Raw genomic sequence first — 19,721 nt, 5'->3', positions numbered from 1 at the left:
GTGATATTTTTGGCTTCTAGGCCTTTATACTATTAGCTCCTTCTTAATGAGCCTATGAAAAATGCTACATCCTATGCCAATGGATGTTTAGCCATGCACATGATAGTCAAAGCTTCAGCTCATGATAGTTGATCATATAGGTTTGACAGGTTACCATACCTTGTCAGTTTTATGGGCCTCTTCATCATCATAGTAGAGTATCATACCTACACCTTCGGCCAAATGTTTTTAGCCCCTGGATCACTCTGTCCACACCACAAATGAAGGGAGAAATATTTTCAATATCACAATAGCCATTGTACCTGACCATTGCTTTGAACATCCAATGTAATAGAAGATGGACTCATATGATCAATTTGATTGTTAAAATGGTATTGACACCACATCATATGACATAGATTAGTATATTGCAGCATATCTCTAATATTGTTGTAAGTCCTTTTGGGTTGGTGACACCCTTGTTTGTCACAACCTAGCTACACTGAATTGCTTTACATCCATATTCCTCTTCTATAGAGCAACTACATAGTATACGACAAAACATGACATGTTCGACATGTAGCCATACACACAGTTCTCGATGCAGTCATCTTTCAATCAACCATTCTTTGATCTAGGTGGTCTTTAATTTTTGCATATTTCCTTCCTCTTTCATTTGGCCTATCTTTTGGGTTTTATTCCCAAAGATGAAGGATGACCCACAACTTAAGAGTGGAAAATGCACAGTATAAGTTTTACTCATTGTACATGCTTCTGCTACATAGTCAATGTGCTCACACATGCACGTACTACTATGATTCTTTTCCATTTTGGACGCTATCATATGCCCCAGACAAAAATAAATCCACAAAAGGTCTTGTAGATGCACCATCTACTTACCCAGTGGTGTAAATTGCACCATCTAGATAGGACATTAGGGGCAAACCCTAACCCTAACCCTAAGGGGTACTCATGTTTATATTCATGTTAATGTTCAATACAACACAATGTATAGGTAGCTATATCATGTGTACTCCTCTCTCTCGCTCTCTCTCCACTTTATCAAAAGTGATGGCAGAGGGGGGAAGATGGATATAAAAATTGGTGTGGTGGAGGGAATGGAGAAGGTGGATGGAAAGTGGAGAATGGAGGGGAGGAGCTTGATAGAAATAATGGTGGTGGTGGTAGTGGATGGAAGGTAAAGGATAGAAAGTGGAGGTCGATAGGAAATATGGAGTCTTGACAAAACTTGGAGATGGAGAAGAGAGGGAAGTAGCTTTCCAAAGTGAGGGAAAAGAAATGAGGGGGGAGTGGCGTTGGTCTTATAAGATGTGGCATGTTTGAAGGTTAATTTAATGATTACAAGATTAATGTGCTTATGAAATCAACATTATTTAGGATGTATACATCATCATTTTGCACCAATTGGGAGGATTTTTGCACTCCTTTGTCTTGAGGGATGTGTCTTGAGTGGTTTGTTGAAGGGGGTTCTTTTTCACACATGTAAAAACATGCTCCTTTTTTGCTTCAGAACAACACCAAAATGTTGTCATTGTCCCTCCCAAGTCTAGGTTTTGAGGGTAGTGGTCACATACAGTCATGTCATTACTCATTGTAGAATAGGTGTTCACAAGTGTAGGATAGGTCCTTCGGTTGTATGCCATTGAGAGGTGTAGGCTAAAGTGTGGAAAAAATGTCTTGTGTGCACTTAGGTGAGAAATAGGGCTTGATTAGAACAATGGATGGAGTCTCTCACCTCCACATGAGTTCAAGAGTTTAGAAGGGGGTTATAGGGTTGAGAAGTCTAGCGAGGAGTTATATGGTTTAGAAAGGGTTGCTGGGTTAAGGAGGAGTTATAGGTTGAAAACTAGAGAGTTAGTCTCCTTCATGAGTTCAAGGGGTAAAGGGTTGAAAAGAACGTTCAAGGGAGGAAGGAGGAGAAGGAGGAGGAGGCGGAAGAGTGTGGAGGAGAAGGAGGAGGGAGGAGGAAGAGGGAGGAGGAGAAGGAGAAGCTGGGAGAACAGAGTACAAGGGTAGGGAGTGTAAGAGCAAGGGCATGCTAGAACATGGTAGTGTATGGGAGCATGGACACAGTGGAGATGAATCACATGAATACATAAGTGAACTTAAACACTGAACCCCAAAGAGTGGAGCTTAATTCCATTGAGATAGGTTTATACATGCTGGTCTCTATACAATTCGTAGGAGACTTCTTGGTGGGACCTCTTTTGTAGGAGAACTTGTGGGTAAGAGTCTCTCCACGTTTTGTAGGAGCCTCAAGGGTGGGACCTCTTTTGTATGGGTAAAAGTCTCTACACTTTTTGGAGGGACCTCTTGGGTATCTACACTTTTTGTAAGGGCCTCAAAAGTTTAGGCTTTTAGTTGTTCTCTCTCTAGTTTAATCTCTCTCTCTTTATAGATCCTAATTTTGGAAGTTTAGCTAGCAATGTGAGTACCAATGCTACTAGACTAGTGCAAGATTCTATAATGCAATTGCAATGGTACCAGTTAGCAATGCCTAGTAGTGGATATATGCTAATCTAAGAGTGCTATGATATTTTGCTAGCGCTTGTCTATCTTAACATTGGAATATAGATATTAGCAATGTTAGAACTATAGTTGTAGTGTGTGACTAATAGCATCTAGAATTTTAGTTCTAATTGTTGGGATATGTAGCTATTAGTCTAACAGCTCTAATACTAGTACTAATTGCTATGTAATCACTCTTACGTCAGAGTGCTACTAACTACTATTTCATAGGTATTTACCTCTTCTATATCTGCAGTATTAAACATATCAAGTAACAAGGCACATGAAACTCATACCTACATAGTTGGAGTCATCTTAGCCATTGTGATACTAAAGCCAAGCATGATCTTGGTGGCTCCTAGAACTACTCCAAAGTAGTTCTTATGCACATAGTGGCCTTGCGGTCGCACATTTGTACAAAAGAGAACAAGTGGTACATGTGACTGTCAGGAAGCGGAAGAAAATCCACTATATCTTGGTTGAATGATAGGCCACAACTTGAGCACTTGTGAGCTCTTAAGAGAAAGTCGTAGCATATTGCCAAGGTAGTGGGGGCGGAGAAGAACAACATATGGTTGTTTTTGCATGGCATGCAACATTTTCTTGCAAAAATCTAGGTGAAACTTTGCCTCTTGAGCTATCCCTCTTCATATTCACGATTGTGCTGCCACACCGAAACAACCACTTAGGAATTCAAAATATGCATTTTTCAACTACCCATTTCTTATTACCAATTACTACTGGAAGGAAATGAATGAACAATGCCTATCAAAGCATTAAAAATGATATCATGATTGATTATTATCTTGCAAGTTTCAAGTTTTCTATTAACCCCTCAGTGTTGGTGGTTGGGATTGATGACTACATAATTACAAAGAGCAAAACTCAAATGCTCATTAAGCTCCATTTCATAATATATTTTTGTAAGCGCCAAGTGGTCCAACGTGTAAGATGCCAAATAGTTTATGTATTATTTTTTGGCATCTTTCCAGGGTGCCCTACACATTTTCTATCTATGGAGCTAGCAATGATGATGCAACCTCATTTGAATAGATCTCATTTGTAGACTCATCAAGCGTATGTTATGTGGCATGAACTTGAGCTCACAGGTGTGCTCAAGTGATTCAAAAGTCTTACATCATCTAATTAGTCTTGGTCATGGTAGCACCAAGGAGACACACACAAGGGCTTGAAGCCTTCTTTCCTTCCATCGTTTGCTTCCATCTATCCATCTTTCCAACTATATGGCCATGCTGTTCCAACATATTCATTACCTCTTCATCATAAGGTGCCCATGTGATTGTGAACCACGACATGTCCTCTGCAATGGATGCTTCTTTGCACTATTCCAAGGAAAACCTTTTTGCAAAGACAATCCCAACGTCATGGATTGTTGGAGTATCCTAGTACACTTTATAGTGGAGTAGAACTAGTTCCCAAAAGAAACTAGAACAGAGACTTCACCTTCTAGTTGGATTTTGGAATCGCACAATCAAACACAAAAAGCCATTGCTATTCCGTTATATCATCTAGACTAGAAATCTTGCGAGTATTATTTCTAGTCAAGATAAGCCCATAATCATCATGGAACTCTTTTGTACAATGGTAGAACCTCATTTAAAAGGGAGGCTCCACTCGCATTTTCTTTTGTGAGTGGCTCTTTTCGTTGGACTTTGCTGTCGAGTTGAGAAGAAAACAGGGCATAAGAGAGTGGAGTTCAATTGAAATTAGGGTAAGTATAGGCGATCAAGAGAGTGGAGTTGAGCGGAAAAGAGGAGTGAACACAAGAGAGCATCTATTACACAAACAATATTGAATTTGAAGAAAGGGACACACAAAGGGACCATAGGCAATTCTTAATTGAAAAAGGAGGGGAGGAGTTATGGCGTGGACCATGAATAGTGGTAGGTGAATGGTGCTAGGTGCTAAGTTCATCACGCTATTTAGCACTCATTAGGTGCCGCTAAGTTAAAGGCGCTTTTTAGCACAAAAGTTGATCCATCTAATCATGCTTCCAGCCACATAGCTAGAATTAACATTTACCATAATTATTCAAACCTAACCATAGGTCTAGGTTCATTCAAGATAATTAATACTAGTGAATTTCATTCAACCTATCCATACCTAGGCTTGGTCAAAATTCTTTAATGCAAGGTCGTATCTCCAAGTCCATTCATACTTTAAGCCTTAAGCCCAAAGTAATCGTTTATTTGGGGCTCATATCTTTTCATTGAAGTCTAAATTGAACATATTTAACCACAATTTGAAATTTTGAAAGTATCTTTGTCCTCAAAATCATAAAACTGCATTGGCCATCATTACTTTGCCTCCCATATCTTGATCATTTTAGTAACTACATTGGAATCATGCCTTCAAGGCTTCACGTATGTGAACTTTAGAGTTTTGCATCATTTCTAGAATAGTGGAAAAATCTCATGATGACAAAGTATTCCTCTACAAGAAATAGATTGGGATAGGAGAGTAAGATTAGAACTTGAGATATTCAATTTCAATATCTAGGATGTTATGAATACGATAATGGTAGATAAGAAGAAATGGATGTATGAAAGATTTTGAAAATGGATTGGATTCCAAAAAACATATCCAAAATTATTATGCCTAAGAATCCACTATGGACACGAAAGACAAAAATACTAGTTTACATTGCACTTAATGTGTTGGCAAAGATTATGAGCAATTTGTGATAGCTATGGTCATTAGAATCCACTATGGACATGAAAGACAAAAATATTGGTTTACATTGCACTTAATGTGTTGGCAAATATTATGAGCAATTTGTGATAGCTATGGTCATTAGGGATCTATACCCACTTCTGAAGGCATGCTAGGTACATTCATGAAAGATAAATGGAGAAGAGGCAAGCCATGAACATGCCTTGTCTACTAGACGAAGAAGTTTTGAAACAGGAAAAGGAAGAAATGTAGGTAAATGACAATGTCATAATATTCACATGTTCAAAGTAAGTTACCATTAAAATCTTCAAAAAGAACAATAAGAAGTGGAATGCTAGGTCAATGGGAACTATGAGTCAAAAAAAGCAATGGGACATTGCCAATGTTTGCTGCAGAGCTAGTAAGCAACACAAACACCACAACAATACAAAAATGTGTGGGATCAATAGCATCAATAACACAAATAGGCCAAACAAGAAGCATCTTCATGTAGGCAAAGAGTCCTCAAGTTGCTCTATGGCCTATGTTTGAAATATGATAGATTACCACATCTGAATTTTTGGGTCATACAATTGTTGGGTAGGGTAGATGATAGAATATGCATCAATGGTGGCTACTCTTTCAATCTTGGATCTCTATCCTTTTCATGGTAGATCATGACACGTGTTGTAGAATTGTCATCTACAGTATGGACTTAGAGAGGCGGCTGCTGATACTAACCAGTGTGAACCCATTACAAAAAGGCGAGGGATTAAGCCATGGGTTAAGGTGAAGAGAGCCATCAGCCGGTAGACCTTGGGAGCCTATCCACACAATCTGCCCAAGTTTACGTGACCAATCTGTTATTAATTGGGATAGAATATGTGTTTCCTTTACTTTAAGAGGGAATTTTGATATCAGATCCTCCTACCACAAGATAGTCTGTTGTGTGAATCCTAAAATGCCTGTCTTTTTTATCCAATGTTGAGTGAGGATCTCCCATGGCTGATTCGAGGGAATTTTGTTAATCCATTTTTAGTAGAGTCTCTCTCACATCTCTTTGCATGGATGAAGTTCCAAACCATCCTCTACTTTAACGAGCTTTGAGTATACAAGACTTATCTTGCTCATTGATATCCATTGCAACCTTTTGTTTATGGCGTTGATTTCCTGTAAATCTCGAGCCAGACAATGCAATGTCGCCTTGTCGACGAGAGAGTCCCATCCTCCACTTCTTATGCACTTTGGATAGGAATCTTGAACTTGAGACACCTCCATAAGTCACGTCACATCATTACTAGGGGAAACTTTCAGCAATTTAGCATGCGAGGAGCCTCACCTATTTCACCATCAAGCTGAGAAGCTGCCCGTCTCCTCGCTCCTTGCTCATGAACAACTCTCAAATTTGTATGAAAAAAAAAGCAAGTTTGATGTTAAACACAAATTGAGAAGAATTTATTAATGGTAAGATAGATCCTGTTCATCTTTCCAAAGATAAACTTAAATGTTCATTAAACTTCTTTTCGTAGATAACTTTCATTAGTTGTCACCATAACTATGCATTCATTAGAAGAGGTAGAAATAATGGGTTAATTAAATTAAATTATGGTTTAATTAAATTGTACTTTACATGCATACTTATATTGCAAAGTTAGTATGCTCATGTACATACTATGTTTATATTTTTTACTATTTTTCTTTTTTGTGTCATTGTGGACTTTGCACACATATGTGGACTAGACCCTATAAACTCAATTATATACATGCATCACCTTATCTGTAATTCCATTTGGTGTACAATTAGATATGTTTTGGGTGTTGTCTCCCTTCCTTATCATTTGCACTCACCTCTCGTATACTCTCTCTCTTGTTTTTCAACACTCACCTTTCTCATGTTATTTCTTTTGTCCTTCACACTCATAGCACAATAGTAATGATAGTAGGATGCTACAAGTTGGGCAATCGATCAAAAGCTTTTGGTTGCATATACTTGGTCCTTGTGCATTGCATCAACCAAAGTTTATCCTTGTAGCTTGTGTGCAATAACAAAAACTTGATAGCAATACAACTATCATAAATTCAAGCATTACCGAACTAGCAAAGCAAGAGAGTTGCTCTCAAGTGGATATGTTGCCCCTTTGTAGGTCTTCAAAGCACACTAGTGATCAAAAACTTTTGCTTGCTTACACTTGGTCCTTGTATGCTACTAGCTTGATGGAAGCATTAACCAAACTCTATGCTTGAGACTTGGTTTTGCTGACACTAGTCATCAAATAGCAATAGCGACTACGACAAAACTTTGGGATCACTAATACATTATGTCAGTAAGGCAAGGGATTGCTCTCTAGTGGGTTATGTTGCCTGCTTTGTAGGTTTTGAAAGATTCTATCTCCATTGTAGGCTTCATACTGGCATCCTTGCCTTTGTCTTGCTTCATTCTCTTACTCAAGGATCCTCTTATGCTCTCTCATCCTATGGATAGAGATGTTGGTAGTGGACTTCAGGTTTACACGACGTATACTACTTTGAGCAAATTATTGTATTTTTTATTAGTTGAGATAGTATCTTTGACTTAAGAGTTCCAAAATACATTTTTTTCTTGGATGCCCTTGTTTCATCAAGTTGACTTTCGGGTCCCCCCTTTTAACACTACCAACATACCAAGTATTTGGTTCTAGGAAGCTATTTTTATAATTCCTTTAGTTTGAACATAACACATGGCTACTTTTTTTAAGAAAGAAATGCATAGATTAGAGTATTAGACGCATGTTGTGTAGATTGGAAAATATGAAGATAGTTTCAAATTTTACGAAGGCATGTCATTTCAAGATATTGTATTTTAGAGATTGTGGGTATCAAGTACTTTCTTGCTTCATAAGCAAAGCATTTAGGTGTGTTATTCTTTATTTCAAATGTGAAAGCTTGTCAACATTGAAGAGATATATGTACCACGGTTATGGAGAAGATATTAATCATGACTCTCTATATTAGTGCAGTATATATGATCCATTATTTCTTTAAAACAAGTGGTAGGAGGTGATGCTTTGGTAGAAAGTGGGAAGTGTGGGGAGCAAGGTACGGAGCAAATAATGCCACCACATATATAGTACAGCTTATATGAATGCTATTAATGAAGATGCATGCACCATTCTCCTTTATAAAGTAGCATAGATTGTTTCCATCAATTAGATAGCATTTGTAATATGTATACAATTGTGTCCTTAGCCTTAGAAATCATTGTTTGGCTACCCACTCACATTGTGAACATTATGTGTTGAAGGGGAATGAACTTGAAAGCACCTTGGATAGATACACACATTGACATGTGCACATGGGAGGCCTAGACACACAATTATGTATGCACATGAATCCCACTCACACCTTCACATGGCATTGCATGCACTCATATAAGCATGGTTGCATGGAGAGAGAGAGAGAGGTGCATGTGTGTGTGTGTGTGCGCGCGTGCATGCACGCACGCGCGCGTGCACCATGCAACAAAAACATGTGCAAACAAATTAGAGCTTGTCTGTGTGTATGTGGGCACGCGCACATGTGTGTTTGTGTGCGTGTGTGCGCACATGCGAGCACATATGCAGGAGTAGGAGAGCGTGTGCATGCTTTTTGGGTGGTCGTTCGAGGTGAGGGTATGCATGAGCCGAGCAAGAAGGGTGGTTACAGAGATGAGAGCCACCAATGTTGGCCCTGGTGCATTGAATGCATCTGGGCGGTCGTGCGTGGGCAATCGATCGTGCCCGTCCATGATGAGTGGGCGAAGCCCATACGTGAAAACACCCAGGATGTGAATAACCGAAGAGGAGACAAGTGGCAAAATGCAGGGGACAACTCTGCATGAGGAGAGGATGGCACGTTGATGACACAAACGCACTAAAACCGGACATGAATGCAATCCATGGTATAGTTCATTCTTGCTATATGTTTTGCTCCTCCTTCCTCATAAATTCAAACCTTGCAATCTCCGATTCATGTCTAAATTTTGCCTTCTCATCTTCTCTTGCTGCTCATCTTGCTCATCTCGGCTCATATCTTTTGGTAAGACCTCATTCCTCCTTTTCATTTCATGCTCCATCTTTTGATTTTGCACCTGCCTGGCTTTGTGTTCTCACCTCAGATTGTCGTTGGCCATTCTCCTTCTGCTCCTGTCTTCGTCCTCTTGATGATTCTCATGTCTAGCGATCCAGATCTGCTTAGATATGTCTTTGATGCAGAACTTGTAAAACTTGAAGCCTTACCACCGATCCTGCAGGAACTCCCATCGTCTGTAAGCCAATGTTTGCCCGCCTCCCGACCGAAGTCCTTCCTCTTCATACCTTGGAACCCTTCTGCATAACCTTTTTCATTTCAATCTAAGGACGTCGTAACATTGACGGGCTTATTTTTTGGGGATTTTGCTAACGAGTGCAGATCCTTTCTACGAGTTGCTATTTCTTACCATGCGTAGTTGCCTGTGAGGTAGAATGGTTCCGAGGACGTTAGAAATGAGAATTTCTTATAAAGTTATAATCTTTGGAACGTTTCAGGACTGACTTTCATCTGACTCTTCATTTTTTAGCAATTAGTGAACCTTCCGATGGCATCTGTGCAGGCGACTAAGGATTACGAAGAAATCGAGGTCTGTATCATTGCAGTTGAGCTTCTCTTTCGCAGATCTTACGCTGCCATTCGAGGCCTGCCAGGGCAGCGTTACTTGATTAAAAAATCCTTCTGTTCTGAGATCATCAATATTTTTTTAAAATCTTTGCAGGTGCAAGACAAAGGAAAACTTTTTCCTGAATCTGAAGGAGAGAAAGGAGCAGAGGTGCAAGAGTACCAGAAACCAGCAATGGAAAAAGCAGGCGATAAGGAACTTGAGCAAGACTATAATTTGAAAGAGGAAAAGGAGACGGGAGAAGGCACAGAGAAGGAGAGGGCTGTTCCTCACGAGATAAAGGAAAACACGGAGAGTGAAGGGGAGGAGAAGGGTAAGGATAAGAAAGACGTTAGCTCCCAAACAAAAGGTGAGAGGGAGAAGAAAAAGGATAAGAAGGAAAAGAAGGACAAGGAGAAAGACAAGAAGGAGAAGAAAAAGGATAAGAAGGATTCAAAGTACAGCGTGGAGAAGTTGAAGCAAAAGCAAGAGAAGATTGAGTCCAAAATGCAGAAATTATTGATGAAGAAGGAAGAGTGCTTGAACATGCTGAAAGAAGCAGAACAAAGAGCTGTGTCATTTCCAAGTGAAGAAACCAAATCTGTCCCTGTTGATGAAACCGGAAAATTTGAGGACAAAGGATTGAAGACCTTGACTGATGAGGTTGCTTCCTTGAGCGTCTCCAATACAAAGATCGATGTGACAACCATAGAAGTATGCAGTGAAACATAGGCCACAGAAAGTGTTGTTTATACTGGAGTGGATGAAACAACTGTTCTAGCAATCGACTAGTGAAGTATATATCTGAAGGTAAGTACCCCTTGCAATCTCATTAAGGACTTCACACTGCAGGTTATACTTAAGCTCATGAGATAACGTTTCTGCTGTTAATAACTCCTACATCATTGGAGATAGTTCTTGCAGTAGACATCCAGACGGTTAGTTTGGTCTTCTGAGGTTTCCACTCTACAGAAAATGTTTCCCATGTTTTCATGTATTCAAAATCTCCAAGAATATAGCTTGTATAGAAGTACAGGTTTATGAGAACGGATACTTGGTGGTGAAACACCTGATCTTGTTGCATTTTCATTTGCTCGGGTAAAGCCTTAATGATATTTGCGTGCAAGGCTGGCCTTTGTGCATTTGAGTGCGTTTGAAGTTCCACAAATACACCTATTAGCACTGTGCTCGTTGACATACTACAACAAATTTCAGTCCTTCAATCTTGTGTTCAAGGTGGTGATGGTAGTGCTTCCATATTTAGTTGAAAGGATGGGCACACTCGTTCATTTCAGTTCCCACCTCGGCTTTTGGGTTATGATAATGAAGAAAAGAAGTCTCATTTAAATCAAAGGTCGTATGAAGGATAAAATTAATCATTTGATAAGAATTATCAATAATGCGTTTTACTCTCTTTTTTTTGCGAGCAAGGAAAAAGAACTTTATTGGTTTTCCTGCCGCCTACTGATCTCGAGCTCACTATCGTGGAAGGTTGGGAGATCATGGTGGTTGTTAGGTTTGGTGTGTTTCTTATTTTATTCTAATAAAGTTCTTTTTCTGTGCGTGTTTTACTCTCTATGCATCCTCTTCATAAGACAAAGGTCCATAGATTAAATTGCCAAATATATGTTTCATTTAAATTAAAGTATTTAATAAGAATCATCAATAATGCATTTTACCTTCTTTGCATCTTCATAAGAATGGTTGTTACTTTTGTTGAACCATGGATTTCAATTGTTGGATTTTGTAGGCCAATCCTCTTGAGGGTAATTATCCTTTGTTAATGAGGGAACCTCTCCATTGATGAGGGAAATGAAGGAATTAGAGTGGCTCATGGTTGGGTTAGTAGTTAATGAAGTAATAAATGATGCCCACAAAAGAATCTACGTGAGCTTGGTAGCCAAATGATTGTAATTCATGGGAGAATGCTAACGCCTTCATTTATATAAGGAAGAACATGATAATACAATCTTGCTCTTTTGTGTCCCATCTTTATCTTTGTCGTCTTCATTCTTAACTAAGGTATCCTTGCTCAATATCTCACTTGGTTCTCCAATAATTCTTCATTTAGTTCTAAAGACCACTTTGCACATTTTGAATCCATTCTTTGGTCTAAACTAAACCATTTTGGGTTTAGTCTTCAATACAAGATTAATCTAGGTCTAAAGATGTACCTGAGTATTCTTTACAGCAATAATTTAATGGAATTGTTGGGGTGCATATGGAGGTCTAAAGACAATGGTCTTTGATATTTTCAATCACTACATTGGAGTCAATAACTTTGTTATTGAAAAAACGTGGTGGTGCTTGGTACTAGCTAATGTGAAAATATAGCAAAGACAGGTGGGTATATAATCGAAACTCCAAAACGTTAATGATCGCAAACTTTTTTGTTTGGAGATTGTTAATTCCTCAACTTCTGATTATACTTTTATCGGATCAAAGAATGTGTTCATCTAGATCAACGAGAGGCTCATGAAAACCATGTAAGCCCCTGACAGTATGGTTTAGTGTTTGTAAGGTGTCCCTGATGGCATTGAGCGTCGTGGAGTAGTTTTTAAATAAAAACATTTCTCCTCTGTGCTAGGCAGAGCATGCTATCTGCCTTGTGCTTAAAACCGTCATGGTAGCAGGCAATAAACGGAATAGGCATATTGAATTGTGCACCTATGTGCGTATAGAATGATAAAAGAGATGCATATTTTACTGCGCAACCATGGGTTCACAGAACAATCCACAAAATATGAAGGTCAGTCATGGATGATGGAGCATCTAAACCCAAGATAGGAGCATAAACATTAGCTTAGAATTCATAAGCAAAATTTTAAGGAGTTCATGCCCATCTTTTATCTTAATTGAGGTTGCAAAAAGGGACAACCAAAAAGAAATAACAGCAAACCAAAATTGTAGAAGCCAAAATTGATAAAAGTAATTTGGCTCCTTGTTGATTGTGGAGCCTCCGTCTCTATTTATTGTCTCTAGAATCTAACTTCATTCAAATTATTCACCCTAAAAAATTTGATGATATCATCGTAAGTAGAAGGAAGCCTTGAGAGCAATATGGCCTTTATATCATCATCCTCCACTCAAACACTGAGATTTGTCATTTGTCGAAGAATTGAGTGCATATGATTTAGATGCTCTCCCATCGTCTGGTCATATCACACCATGAGATTGAACAGTTGCTTCTTGACTAGGATCTTGGAATTTCTGAGCCTCGAACCAAACAGTGTCTCTAGTGTCGCCCAATTTTTGCATGTTGTCTTGGTGAAGTCAAGATGGTGACTAAGATTTCTACCAAGTGCTCGCCCTAGAATACCAAGAGTATTTTCATTCCTCTCCTCCCATTGATCCACCAACTCGGGGGAGTCATGTGCCTTTTTCTTGGTCGGTTTCTTCTCTGGACTTGAGGCAATTGACCAAAAAACCTTCTCCATTAGACGTACAGACAAAGCGTGAGCTGCTAGATACGAAAATTCATTCCATTGTAGGCAATTAACTTGACAATATGGTCATATTTGCTTTCATATCTTTGTTCTTAGCTTTGATACCACTGATAGCTCTATCAGCTAAATTATTCTACTACATGTAAACAAATTACAAGCTAGCTAAATTCATCATCACATGGAATATCGAATGAACACGAAAAAGAAAATCATGATTGACACTTTATTTCATCACCATGTCCTTAGCTCTACTGAGCTTGTTGGAGATCCATTACAACACACACACTCAGCTACAACCATGCGTAGACTAAGGCAACATCACATAGAATATCGAATGAACACAAAGCAGAAAAGCACAGCTACAACCATGCGTAGACTAAGGCACTGAGCCATGGAAGATAAAGATACTATTAACAAAAGATGCCACGCTTGTCAGGACCAGCTCTCGGGGCAAAACACGAGCAACAGCTTTAGAGATATCTATGCTAATAACATCCATGATCACATCAAAGACCACGGCCTCTAAATGGGCTCTCCATGCGTTCCATGCAGCCCGCCATGCGTGCTCCACGTGGATTTGGATCTACCAACCCCCCCTTGCCTCAACCATGCACTTAGCCTAATGCCCGACCTTGAGTTTTCCTAGTTCACCAATAGATTGCCATCCTATATGTACATGATATGCTTTATCTATTCGAGAACAATTCCTTCATCTATTTACACTATTATTTAGGGACTCAGTTTATGCAAATAGATGTAGGATTTTTTCTCGAATAGTCAAAATATATTTATGTACTATTACAAGGTTCAAGTTCTAGGACTCCAAGCCTATTTCAACTCCGGTGTCCATGCATGATGTAGGTAAAAAATTTTATGTTGCTCTATATAGTCAAGCTATTGGATGCCTCATTTATCTTTATAATATGTGTCCAGATATTCAGGTTAGTGTTTCCTAGTTCAACAAGTATATGCATAGCCCAAAGCCATAGCATTATGGAAATTGTGGATGGGGATGATGATACCAAACATTACATCAATGCAAATTGCAGAAGTACATGCATTTCTTGAGCAAGAAACAGGGCAAGAAACAACCCACTGTGGCAACATCATCTTGTGAAGTTGAGTATAGGGTAGCCTTCACAACTATTGTTGAATGTGTATGGCTCTAGAGATTGATGACCACCCCTATGGTAGTTTTCAACCATATACTCCCATACTCATTGGTAGTATTAGAGTTCTATAGTATAGAATTCTATGTTTCATGCACATGTGAAACACATTAAGACCCATTATGAAAGAGGTTACATGCAGGGGAGTGATTTTGATTTATTGTCCTACACACCCAAATGTTGTAGATCTTTTCACCAAGGTCCTATTTAGACAAAATTTTGAAGCTTTTTGCAAAGCTTTGGGATTACTTTCATTTGGTGATGGTCACTCCTTGCACATCATAACATTGCCCACTGTGGGGGAGTCTTCGAAATATTGTAATATTTAAGGTATTGGACCAATATATTAATTAGTTAGGAGGGTTAAGGGAGATTTTTCCTTCTAATATTTCTCCTAACTTACCAATTGAGTTAGTAATTGAGTGGGATTCAACTTACCCTAGCCTCACCTTAGGGTTTTAGGACTTTATCATGTTGATAGCCCTGCTGTATCTCATTATTGCAACTTCAATTCATCTCGGCTCCAAGATTTTGAAGTCTCTCCATTTCTAAACCTCACATGTACCCACCCAATAACCTATGCACACAATAGTATCACATGGTGAGATGAAACAATGATTGAGTACCCTAATAGTAAGCATGAGGAGCAACAAGAGTGGGTGTGAGGCAAGAATGGGAAGAGAGAGAGAGAGAGAGAGAGAGAGAGAGAGAGAGAGAGAGAGAGAGAGAGAGAGAGAGAGAGAGAGAGAGAGAGAGAGAGAGAAAGAGAGAGAGAGAGAGAGAGAGAGAGAGAGAGAGAGAGAGAGAGAGAGAGAGGGTGGAGGAGAATGCCATGTGCTTGCCTCATCTCCAAGGTACATGAACCCCCTCCATGGCTCAATCAAGGCTCTGTGGGAGCTTTTGGGTGAGTTTATCTTCTTCTCTAGTCTATGGATGGTCTGGTCTCTCATTCTTTGCTCCTCTATTGTGGTGCAAATGTTGTCTCCCTACATTGTGGTCCCTTTTGGATGAATTTATTTTGTTCTTTAGCCTACTAGGTATGCCCCCTCTTTCTCTTCTCTTCTACTCTAGTCCAACTGTTCTCTCCCTCCATTTTTCAAACTTTGGGCTGCAACACCTCCTACAGCTAGTCTACTATGTCTTACTCTTCCTAATCTTTCTCTATCGCCTCTTGCTCTACCTATTCTTACTCTTTTCTCTCTTACTATGCCCCCTGTTTCTCTTTGCTTTGTTGATCTACCCTCTCCTATAGCCGCTCTTTCCTCCCCTATAGTTGCTCTATCCCCTCTTACTCTGCCCTCTCCTACAACAAGTCTTTTCCTTCCATAGGTGCATTGTCCCCTCTAGCTTTGCCCTCTCCTACAATTTCTCTTCCCTCTCCATAGGCTTTGCTACCCCCTCTACCTCTAGTTTGTAGCCACTACATCAGATCTCTTCTAGTATTGCACCTTCTCTCTCCCTTGAATATGCACCCTATCCACCCACCTTGTATTAGAGGTCCATTCTTGCTGTGGTAACCTCTTTTCCTTTTTCTCCTCCTTATTAAAAGATTTTCATTACCTTACAAGCATGGTGAGGAACAAAGTGACACAAGCATGCAATATTGTGAGCTCCAGTGTGTTCCTAAACACAAAAAATGCACTAGATAATTGGATGCCTTGGACTTATAGTTTTGATGACTAGATAATCATGAAAGTTCTGGTAAGAGCAAGAGAGTTGGTGTTTGTATGAGTTAAAGAGCCACATATTGAAGAGGTGATGTTTGTATGAGTTAAAGAGCCACATCTTGAAGTTCAAGTTTGGAGAGGAAGGATGGCTTGCCAAGTTGCAACATGTATATAGGGAAAAGGACATGTTCCTTCTTTTGAGGATACCATCACATTGTAAGTCATTCTGTCTATGTACCTTCTTTAATTTTGAGTGTTAAGAGTCTATTTGAAACTTTATGTTGATTTTGGAATAAAATTTATTCATGGCAGAAACATTAGATTCAAACTTTGAAAAGTGGGCAACTACCATTCATGAGGATTTAGATATTATTGACAATGGACCATGGATACAGTTTATTGAAGCTATACTTATATATTAATATAAAATCATGGCAAAAGTTTATTGAGCTATTTTTTTAAGTTTCACAATATGGATAGAACATATTAGACTTTTTTATATTTTCTTTTAAATTTTGAAGTAAAATATGTAAATCTTGGCAAAACTTTAATTTTTTTCTCATAAAAGTTTCAAATCCCGGCGAATATTTTTAATATTTATTTTTATTAGGCTAGATTTTGAATGTGTTGTTAATGCAATATAAGGTAATGCCACTTTGAATTGTAGAGTACTACATACATGTAGAGAGGTGAACCTTTTGTATGCAAACTTGTCCCTTTTCTTTTATTTGTATCCAAAGTAGTTGCAAAATTATGACACCTCAACTTGTGACTAATTTTAAGGATCTTCTACATTGAATTTGAAGATGTGGGACAAAATAGGGTTGTAGACCCTGTTCGACTTGTCAAATATCATAGATCTACTTGTCTTATTCATTTTAGATTAAAAATCTCTGTAATCAAAGTTACAATACAAAAGTTAGAGCTATTTTACTATTCTCTTCGAATCAATAGTATGGAATCGGACATTGAAAGGAGGGAAGAAGCCAAAGAAGATAAAAATTCCACCTACTATGCATCAGAAAGAAGAAGCAAGCCTAGTAGGGGTTGATGAACCAAATTGACAAGATTGTAGCTTGATGATTAAAATTCAATGGTCTTAGTGTGTTATCTTTAAAACTTGTCCTTTTGGATTGCTAAGAGAGATTCCTGAGAGATTATTCCTATGCCCATGTAAGTATAAGTGGAGCTTTGCCACTACTCTACACACCCATTCTATGCTACTTGATTCTTTGTTGACACAAAGTTAATAGACTCCCCTAAAAAAGGCAGCAGAAGGCTATGAGGATAGAGAGGACATGGACCAACTTGGTATCTTTATGAAAATTTTTGAGTTAGTTGCAATTAGTGCAATTGTGGTGAACAAGTACTAAGATCATTGTAAGCGTGGATCATACTTGTGCATGATGAAGTATAGATTGTATTCTTGATGTATGTGCTATAATGCGCCCTAGATTTTGCTTGTTTAGGAAAATATTTGACTCTCTGGCTACTCTGCTTCAAGAGTGAATGCATCTCTACTTATTGTTTATATTTATGTTAACATAAATAGTGTATATCCAACTTGTATTTTCCTTTAGTGTCTGTACATAAGTCAACTTAAAAATTATATATGGCTATTTTTAAGAAACATAAAATTCCTAAGCTAGTAACCAAAGGTTTCTACTTGGGATTATTATATTTGGATAGAGCTAGAAACATTTTAGCTCTCTGAGCCCCTGGTTGGTAGGACTTTCTCTCTCTACATGTAGGAATTGCATGTAGGAACTACATGTAGAACTTGCATGTAGGAATCACATGTAGAATGCGCATATAGGAATCACATGTAGAACATTGCATATAAAATAATCCAAGCTAAAAATTGAAAAAAGGAAAGGTAGATAAGAGCATAAAATCAAATTATTCTAGGTGCAAGAGGAAGCTCGAAAGTATTGGAATGAGGGGTGGAGTAAAATGTTTGATTGGGCTTATTTCGATAGGGATGTAGGCTGAATATTTTGCCAATATAGCAAGAAAGATATAGTAAGAGTGACATTGGAAAGGTAGGATTATAGTGGCGGTGACACAAAGGGGCATGTGTGTGGCATGAAGAGGCATATGCCTTTCCATATATATGTACGCATGCAAGGAAACATGGTACCCAAGCATATTCATTCATTCTTCTTCTCCCTACTTTGTGTCTCTCTTAATTGCCGCTTTGAGAGTCTCCTGTGTATTCATCCCTTGTTGGGGTTGAGGCCCCAATAGATGGCGATCACGATTCATGAAATTCATGGTGCACCAACTGTCTACGTGATTCTTAGCTTTCTTCTTCCGAGGTGGGCTATGTTTATCAATGAGGGAGCACTGCCTACTCTATGTTCTGGTGCGAAACAGCATGAGGGAGGGGTGACCTTTGCATGCAAGTGGTTGGCCAACAATTGTGAAACATCCTCAAAAGGGAAAAGTAGGAGATAGCATCAATGCTGCTAACGGACAAGAAGGTTTGTGTTGCTTCTTATTTGGCACTGCAAGAGGATTGTGGTGCATAGCTATCTGATTTGGTAGATCGTGACCACACACACATCCCAAGATGAGAAAAACATCACCAAAAACAGAAAGCATTCGTTGCTAAGGGAGCGTTGATGACTCTCATGATGCTAAAGGTTGTGATAGTGACATGCACTTCATGAGGGTGCAGTATGCAAACCAATGAGGACCAGAATACTATAGGGTTATCGCGGTTGATGGTCTGTGATGAGTAGCATCCTGTATCATCCAAGAGAGGAGTAGTTTAGAGGGTGATGTACATACATCCCAATTATAGATGCGGCTGCAAATGGAAAACCTAGTTGGTGCAAAGTTGTGGTTGCTCATTGCAGGTGTCAATTGAAGATGAAGGAGTTGACACTATAAGAATCTTTTCTCTACATAGATGGCTCTAAACGCCTCTACCACATCACGAGAAGATGCACAAGAAAGGATAGATCACGCCCGGGGATATCATTCTTCAGGAGGAAAACATGGATGGGCATTGTGAGTAGATTTGTTCAATGCTTGTACAAGAAGAACTGCATGGCGAATGAGAAAATCTTGAAGACTAGCTCATGAAGGAGTTCTAGAGAGGGGGAAGTGCAAGTAACAGCCGAGCAGAGAAGCTATGAAGCAGCTTAAGCCAAACAGCCATGACAACCTCAGAGAGAGTGGGGAGGAATTTTTAATGCCTTATTCTATCTTGTACTTGCATAATTCTTCATAATAACCATGGGAAATGTAGAGTATTGAAGATGGAGGAAGATCAAGAATAGGGACATATCAACAAAGAGGTTTGGATGTAGCACCTAAATCTAGTCATCAGATTCACGGAAGGGCAATATGCAATTTTTTAGGTGATGCGGCAAAGAACATATGGTATATGACTTGGCAAGAGTGTAGGGAGTCATTAGCTCAAATCATTTGCAAAAGCGAATGAACTACATCGACATACATATTGCAAAATCTTCTTGTACTTCTCTCATTTATGCACTCATACACTTCCGATACCTTGGCTATGCCAAAAATTATTGTAATCCATTGCACATCCACATATGGCATCTAACTTCTATTGAGGCACATTGTGGATTCACAAAGT

The 19,721-nt window shown here is 38.9% G+C and overlaps 2 protein-coding genes across 4 annotated transcripts in view; one reads left to right on the top strand and one right to left on the bottom strand.

Annotated features, from left to right (window-relative positions):
• The window catches only part of LOC147897062 (glutathione S-transferase U20-like), a 118,348-nt gene that overhangs the window by 31,203 nt on the left and 67,424 nt on the right, over positions 1–19,721 (bottom strand). The gene's annotated exons all lie outside the window — the stretch shown is intronic.
• LOC147897063 (uncharacterized) lies at positions 9,058–10,782 on the top strand. Of its 3 annotated transcripts, none has more exons than XM_087382091.1 (3): positions 9,058–9,097; positions 9,755–9,814; positions 9,947–10,782. In XM_087382091.1, the coding sequence occupies exons 1-3, from the start codon at positions 9,086–9,088 to the stop codon at positions 10,559–10,561; spliced, it is 687 nt and encodes a 228-aa protein (XP_087238217.1). In that variant the 5' UTR covers positions 9,058–9,085; the 3' UTR covers positions 10,562–10,782. The 3 variants fall into 3 exon arrangements, with proteins under 3 accessions (XP_087238217.1, XP_087238216.1, XP_087238218.1); XM_087382090.1 differs by lacking the exon at positions 9,058–9,097 and adding an exon at positions 9,101–9,234; XM_087382092.1 differs by lacking the exon at positions 9,058–9,097 and adding an exon at positions 9,187–9,234 and having other exon boundaries at positions 9,723–9,814.

Source organism: Dipteris shenzhenensis, chromosome 11 (genome assembly GCF_047967505.1).
Source record: "Dipteris shenzhenensis isolate YYH24624 ecotype China chromosome 11, Dip_SZ_1.0, whole genome shotgun sequence".
Taxonomy (NCBI): Eukaryota; Viridiplantae; Streptophyta; class Polypodiopsida; order Gleicheniales; family Dipteridaceae; genus Dipteris; species Dipteris shenzhenensis.
This window is presented reverse-complemented; position numbering and strand designations above follow the sequence as displayed.

Bases quoted from the DNA above. Each gene is read 5' to 3' on its own strand.
- LOC147897063 (XM_087382090.1), top strand. From the start codon at position 9,118: ATGTTTTGCTCCTCCTTCCTCATAAATTCAAACCTTGCAATCTCCGAT. The intron at 9,235-9,754 runs GTAAGACCTCAT...TTCATTTTTTAG, and splicing joins ATCTCGGCTCATATCTTTTG to CAATTAGTGAACCTTCCGAT. The intron at 9,815-9,946 runs GTCTGTATCATT...AAATCTTTGCAG, and splicing joins AGGATTACGAAGAAATCGAG to GTGCAAGACAAAGGAAAACT.